Consider the following 6,750-nt stretch of genomic DNA (forward strand, 5'->3'; position numbering starts at 1 on the left):
AAGTTCATAGAGCTTCTATAGGCTATATATAAACTTCCATTTCGTGAATTATTTGCAATGAAATATTTCAGTTAAGAAGGAAAAATTTTTAATGCAAACTATTGTCATTTTTCATTATCACAAATTTAAATTAATACTTTTCTCAAAATATTCATTTCAATCCTCCCATTAGAATTTTAATTTGTAACCACCATTGGACTTATGTTATTCAAATCTATATGATTGTATATTTTGTTCACTTATTAGAGTTATTGTTAAAGACAAAAAGTTATTATTCCATGGGCAACCGCTCAGAGCACTCAGAGCACCCTCGATATGAGAAAGCTAGTTGGCTTGACCTATAAATAAAATAATCTAATTCCCTTTTAATCATGGGAGGATGTGATCTGATTCATTCATTATTTATATAAATGGAGAATATTTTATTATAAAATAAATAACATAATTCCCTAATTTTATGCCCGAACATTGGGATCCATGCATGGGTATCACAAACATCATATCAAGTATTGTTAAGCTCGATGGACTCTGCTCATTTGATTAGTGCACACAATCCGACGTATGTTAAAATTAATGAGATTTCAAGATCTAACTTTATTTACCTAACACAATCATGATGGTTGATCCTCATTTGCTTAGTACTAGCATATTATCTTTCTCTTGTCTACTTAATACAAACATGTTAGCCCATCCTCAATCTACTCAAGAAAATAAATTACTACCGATGGATTTTTCTAATGTATATATGTATCAAATTAATATGAATTTATGGCAACCTATAAATAATAATATCAACAACAAAACAATAATAAAATATGATTTTACTAATGATTTTATAATTGAAATTCACTTTGATACTAATAGATTTTGTCATAAATTTTTAAAAAATAATGATTATTTAAGTGACAATTTTTTAACAAATTATTCATGTATTTGCAAAAAATTTCCAATGATTATCAATGGACTTTTTTTCATAATTCTATCAACCAATTTGTTGAATCCAAATTTGCCTATGGGCTTCAACCAACACTACTAACAAATTTTGGCAGGCTAAAGCTAAGGATCTAAGTGAGGAAATGAGTAAGAATGGAGAGTAAGTAAGAAGCTCTATTATATATATGTGAATAATTCAAATAGCATGAAGTCCAAAAGCAAGCCTTTAACCATTTGTTTATTAGGTAAAAATGGATACAAAAAACCACACCTAATGGTATAAAGTGGCACAAACACGTGGATTGAACTGATTGGGATAAATGTTTCCCTCAACCTTTTATGTGGCCCTACCTTTGACGAGGCCCTCCAGCAGGTACCTTAAGTGACTCTTCAAGGGCCAGTACTTTATATTATAACATACATGAGTTGCATATAGATGGGCCACCTCATGTAAGAATCAACGCATGACAAATTTAACAAGTGTATTATAACTCTATATGTAATACTAGAATGCTATTATTTAATTTTTGAATCCAAGTTAAAATATAATAATATTAATTTATTATACTAGAATTTTATTTTTATGTTTTATTAATTATAAAAATATCATGGATTCCAAAACAAAAAAAAAAAGAAGTTAGGCATAGAATAGGCTACTTAGTAGAATAGATCACATAACCTATACTTTTTTTAATGCAGTTGAAATATATGTATTTTTAACATTTTCATGTCAAGAATAGGTTTTTCTTAAGAGTTTGAAATTAGATATCCTTGATTGAAGCACAAGAGCACAAAATTTCATACAAATGATGAAGCACAATTAGATTTATACATGAGAGGATTTTATTTAATTCATAAAGGAATATTGTAGGATTCCATCAAATATAGAATCATTTGCTAGTTAAATGCACTTATCAGATGACCTAATAAATATGGACGAAGAAATTATTTATGAATTTATCTTCCTATAAATGAGAATATAATTTAGCCTCCAATACTAATACTTTAGAAAAAATAAATAATGAAGAGAAATAATTTTATTATTCTATTAAATATATCATATTATTTTTTAGGAGAATGTAAAAATCACTCTAAATTATCTATATGATAAAAAATATTGAGCATCATATTAAATTACATATGTTAGTTTGTTGCAATCAATTTATTTGTCTAATTAAAGAGATTAATGCTCCTCATAATTTTGTGATTATTAGGGTATAATTTTTTTTAGATGTAACAAAAAATTAAGATGCATGATTTATTGTAAGGAATATCTAAAATTAATAAACTTTAAATTTCATGGTTCAAATTTTTATAAACCACAAACAATTTGGAGATGAAGTCAAAATTGTGTATTTATAAATTCTAATTTGTTTTCTCCTTCCACATATTAAAAAATATATCTCAATCATTCATTGAGGTGAAGTCCAAGCCACATTTCTTTAAAAGCACGTAATGTTGAAGTCTCAACTCCTTATTGGCAGTGCATAACACTAAGGTGGCTCTAAGGTTGGGCAAAGCCTTCGTTTATGCGAAGAAGCCTCGAGGGTTTTCTATTAGTATTATCGATCGATTTGAGCGCTCAAGGTTGGACTTTTTTGTTCTTTTCATCCACTCACTGTTCTACTTGTAGCGGTTAATGGTTAAAGACAGCGTCTTGATTAGTATTTCTTAATCGAAATGTTTGTGTGAGACAAATTTTGGAGAATTGGGTTTTGATTGATTTTTTTACTTAGGAGATTCTAGCCAAAAGTCAAGATACCGATTTGCCAAGGGGTTTTTTGTTTGATTTGGTTTTTGGAACTCTGGTGATCGAATTGATAGATTTTTTCGATGTAATTGATTGTGAATGATTAGGACAGTTCATAAGAGCTTGGAATTTGAGTTTTCCTTCATTCTCCCTTCAGTGAGTTAGTTGATTTTCTCAGAGCGAGGGCTGGGATTGGCACTGATGGCGTTGTTTATGATTGTGAAACGAGCTAGTTTATCTAAATGAAAATATATTTAGGTGAGTTTTTGATGATCAATTAGTTCATCCTTATTGTTTGACTGATTTTTCTTTTTCTTGGTCACACCATGGCGGGTATTCTATGTTTGGATTTTCTTAGCCTATGTCTATTGAGGAATTTGCAGCCAGCCTTTTTCTAATTTAAAATAAGCTTCTAACGTTAGGATCCATCCACGAGAAGAGGAAAGTGAGAATTAGTAGAATTATTTTCTTAAGCATGATTTTTTGTTGTATGTTGATATCCCTGGTGTGGCATATTTCTGTAGCATAACGCCTATGTCATTTTTTTCTGTATTTAATGAAAGGTAGTGTGTAAAATATGTTTTACTCTTAGCACATAAACAAAAATTGCATACCTCTATGCTTGAAGTGTTATTAAATAGAACTTTTTTTTGGGGACAATTAGGTTAATTAAGACAGACTTACACACACATCACATACACAAGACTCGAACCTAAGACATTTTAGTTGGTAGCCTAAGCTCCCAATCAACAGACTAAGGTGAGCTGTGTGAATTGAACTTTACTTGATTTTATTTTTTGGAAAAATATATTCCGTTACTTACCCCATGAAGCTAGTAAGGTTGCAATTCAAAATGCTTATGTTCTTAAATATCAAATTTTTGTTTGAATATTACTGACCAATTGCTCATTCAATGGTTTACTTTGGCCATTGGAAGTATTTATCTATGCATCCTATTGAGTATAACATCCTTAAATGTGATTTTCTTACTGATCTTCTATGCTCTTGCAGATACATAAGATTCATGGACCAAAAAGCTGTTGACAGTACTTCAAAGAAATTTATCCAAATTGATGTCAGTTCAGACACTGTTTGCCCATGGTGCTTTGTTGGAAAGAAGAATCTTGAAAAAGCCATGAGCCTGGCAAAGGATCAGTTTAATTTTGAGGTCATCTTTTGTCTTCAGTAGATGTTTATTTAGCTTTATTTATCATTTCCTTAATCAATGGTTTGGAATATTTCCTTTTCCTGCTGCTATTTGCAGGTAAAGTGGCATCCATTTTTCCTTAATCCCAATGCGCCTAAAGAAGGCATTTTGAAGTCTGAATTCTACAAAAATAAGTTTGGATCCACCCAGTATGAGCACATTATATCACGAATGAGAGAGGTCTGTTTCAAAGGACTATGCAAATTTAGGCTTCGTTTGTGACTGCTTTCTTACTGCTTCTTAAAACATATTTCTAGTAAAAAATTTTAATTAAGCCGTCCCAAACGAAGCATTAATGTTTCAACTTTTAACAGTTGAACTTCTGAATATGGCTCCACTTTTTGAATGTTTTAATAGGTTTTTAGGGGTCTTGGTTTTGAGTACGACACTGCTGGAATGACGTAAGTCTATTTCATAACAGCTTAGGCATAGTACTGATTGCTTAGAATGATTGTCATGATTCTATTTGCATTTAATGTAGGGGAAATACCTTGGACAGTCACAGGCTCATTTCATTTGCTGCTAACCAAGGCTATGAAAAACAAAATGCACTTGTTGAGGAGTTATTCCAGAACTATTTCATTCAGGGAAAGTTTATTGGCGATAAGTATGTCCTGTCCAGAATTTCTTCGTCTTTTAAATTGTATATGCATGAAAATGGATTTATGTTTGTTTCAAATGATTTGTTAAACCAATAATTTGAAACATGTAATCTTCCGTCCTTCTTGAAACCTATAATTTTTTTCCTGTCTTATTTGGAAAGATTTCATAATTCAAATTCAAATGAATTTGAATTTGAATCTTAAAATCTTTCCTAAATATCCTGCACCTATTTTAGAAAATTCCCCTCAATTAGTACAAATTTGAATTAAATGATTGGATTTAAATTTAATTCTCCCTGTTGAATGTATGTGAACACATATATTGAATGCGGACAATTCTCCCTCTCCCCTCTCTCTTTGGCCGGCTCCCATCCCTCCCTTCTCCAATAAATTAAAAAAATTTAAAATTCAAATGACCCCTCCATCATTCTACATCGGTTTGTCTCAGTGTTAATTGTTTGAAAGTGGTTGAAGCTGAGTGTTGGAAGAGAAGTTCATTAAAGCGAGTTTTTTACTAAACCATAAAATGTCCACTTGCACTTTACTTACAGGCAAGTACTTTTGGATGCTGCCCAAAAGGTTGGCATAGAAGGAGCTGCAGAATTGATTAATGATCCAAATAAAGGTCTTAAAGAGGTAGCTTGCAAACAAATTATCGTTTATCTATATAGATCAATCTGTTCCTCTCTGTTCATATTTGAAACAAAGTCAACTCTATGAACTTATTGTGTCTCAAGGTCAATGAAGAACTGGAGAAGTATTCCTCTCGCATTTCGGGTGTTCCATACTTTGTGGTAAATTAATACTTATATTTCATACTATTTTCAAAATATATTTGTTTATATGAATCATTTTACTTTGTTTCATCTAATGGAAAACTCTCCTCCTCTCAGTTTAATGGATCGTTTCAGCTCAGTGGTGGGCAACCTCCAGAGGCCTTCTTGCATGCTTTTCAAGCGGTGTCAAAATAAAGCTTTGGTCACTATTTTCTGTTATATTGACTTCTGAGACCATTCTGATGGTCTAACTATTGCTAGTCGTATTGAGGCGTTATGAAGATGCATTGGTCACTGTTTTCTCAAAAAAATATGAATATGCATTGATAAGAAATATGTTAAATCTTGATAAATTTTGTGGGATTGTTTGGCAGTGTAATTAAGAATTTAAAGCCTTATTTATGTTTTACATATGAGTTACTAATTAATTTTAATTATAATTATGAATAATTTAATTAGTATGTTATTTTAATAAGTATTTTATTAATAACTCATTTTGGTGTTATTCTAATAAATATTTCAATACTAATTATAATGATAATTATTATATTAGTTATTTAATTATAATTTCTAAGTATTTCATTATTTTTTATGTTATTTTAATAAAATTATAATTACTTATTATACTTATGATTATCTAATTAATCAAATAAATATTCTTTTACTAAATAATTATTTAATTAACATTTCTACCACTAATCATCTAATTTACGTTTTAAAGTATATGAATTAAGCTTAGTAAATTAATGACTATTTAATAAATTAAGAATTAGCTTTCCGCGTTTGTATCTTCATCGCGGTTTGTGTGAGGTAGAGCTTTCCTCTTCGGCTTTATGAGTTCGAGTGGGGTGGACCGGTGGACCGATGGAGCTTTGAACGAGTCGTTTGCCATTGCCTTTCTAAGTTTTGCTTTTCCTCTTTTGCATTTATTTTAATTCGTTAGCTTCGAGTGAAATAGAGTTCTAATAGAGTTGAAGCTTATCCGCCTTCTCTAACAATGTTATTTATGTCTGATCGGAAGTTGCATCCGGAGCTAACTGCCAAGGTAATGATATTTCTTCCTTTCGCACGAGCAATTATTAGGTCCTTTCACTGGATGTAGAGAAAGGTTCGGTTTTAGACAAAAATAGGTCAAAAAGTGCAAATACTGAGTTTTTCAAAAAACTCGGTATTTTTTCAAAAAACTCGGTATTTGCACTTTTTTAGGCAAAACCGAACCTTCCTCTAGGTCCTTGCACCGGACCAAATAAAAATCCCTTTCGCACACTTCTTTAGTCGGATTTACAAAATCTACAAAAAAAAAAAAAACTCGGATTTATGAAATCCAGGATTTAGGCCAAAAATTATGAAAACGCCATGAAATAGAGATTAGACTTATGGGCTGTTTGGCAACTAGTAGGATTTAGTCACTTAGGATTTAGTAAATTCTATAAATCCTGGATTTAATAAATCTTGGGGCTGTTAAATCCTAAAAAATGTTTA

At 30.8% G+C, this 6,750-nt stretch overlaps 1 protein-coding gene across 1 annotated transcript; it reads left to right on the forward strand.

Annotated features, from left to right (window-relative positions):
* Positions 1-2,362: 2,362 nt before the first annotated feature.
* On the forward strand, positions 2,363-5,677 carry LOC110106856 (uncharacterized protein YwbO). Its single transcript, XM_020836908.2, has 8 exons — positions 2,363-2,520; positions 3,695-3,851; positions 3,948-4,070; positions 4,248-4,291; positions 4,372-4,497; positions 5,044-5,128; positions 5,230-5,286; positions 5,386-5,677. Exons 2-8 carry the CDS (start codon positions 3,708-3,710, stop codon positions 5,461-5,463), a joined length of 657 nt encoding a protein of 218 aa, XP_020692567.1. The 5' UTR covers positions 2,363-2,520; positions 3,695-3,707; the 3' UTR covers positions 5,464-5,677.
* The last annotated feature ends 1,073 nt before the right edge of the window (positions 5,678-6,750 follow it).

Source organism: Dendrobium catenatum, unplaced genomic scaffold, assembly GCF_001605985.2.
Source record: "Dendrobium catenatum unplaced genomic scaffold, ASM160598v2 fragScaff_scaffold_231, whole genome shotgun sequence".
Lineage (NCBI taxonomy): Eukaryota > Viridiplantae > Streptophyta > Magnoliopsida > Asparagales > Orchidaceae > Dendrobium > Dendrobium catenatum.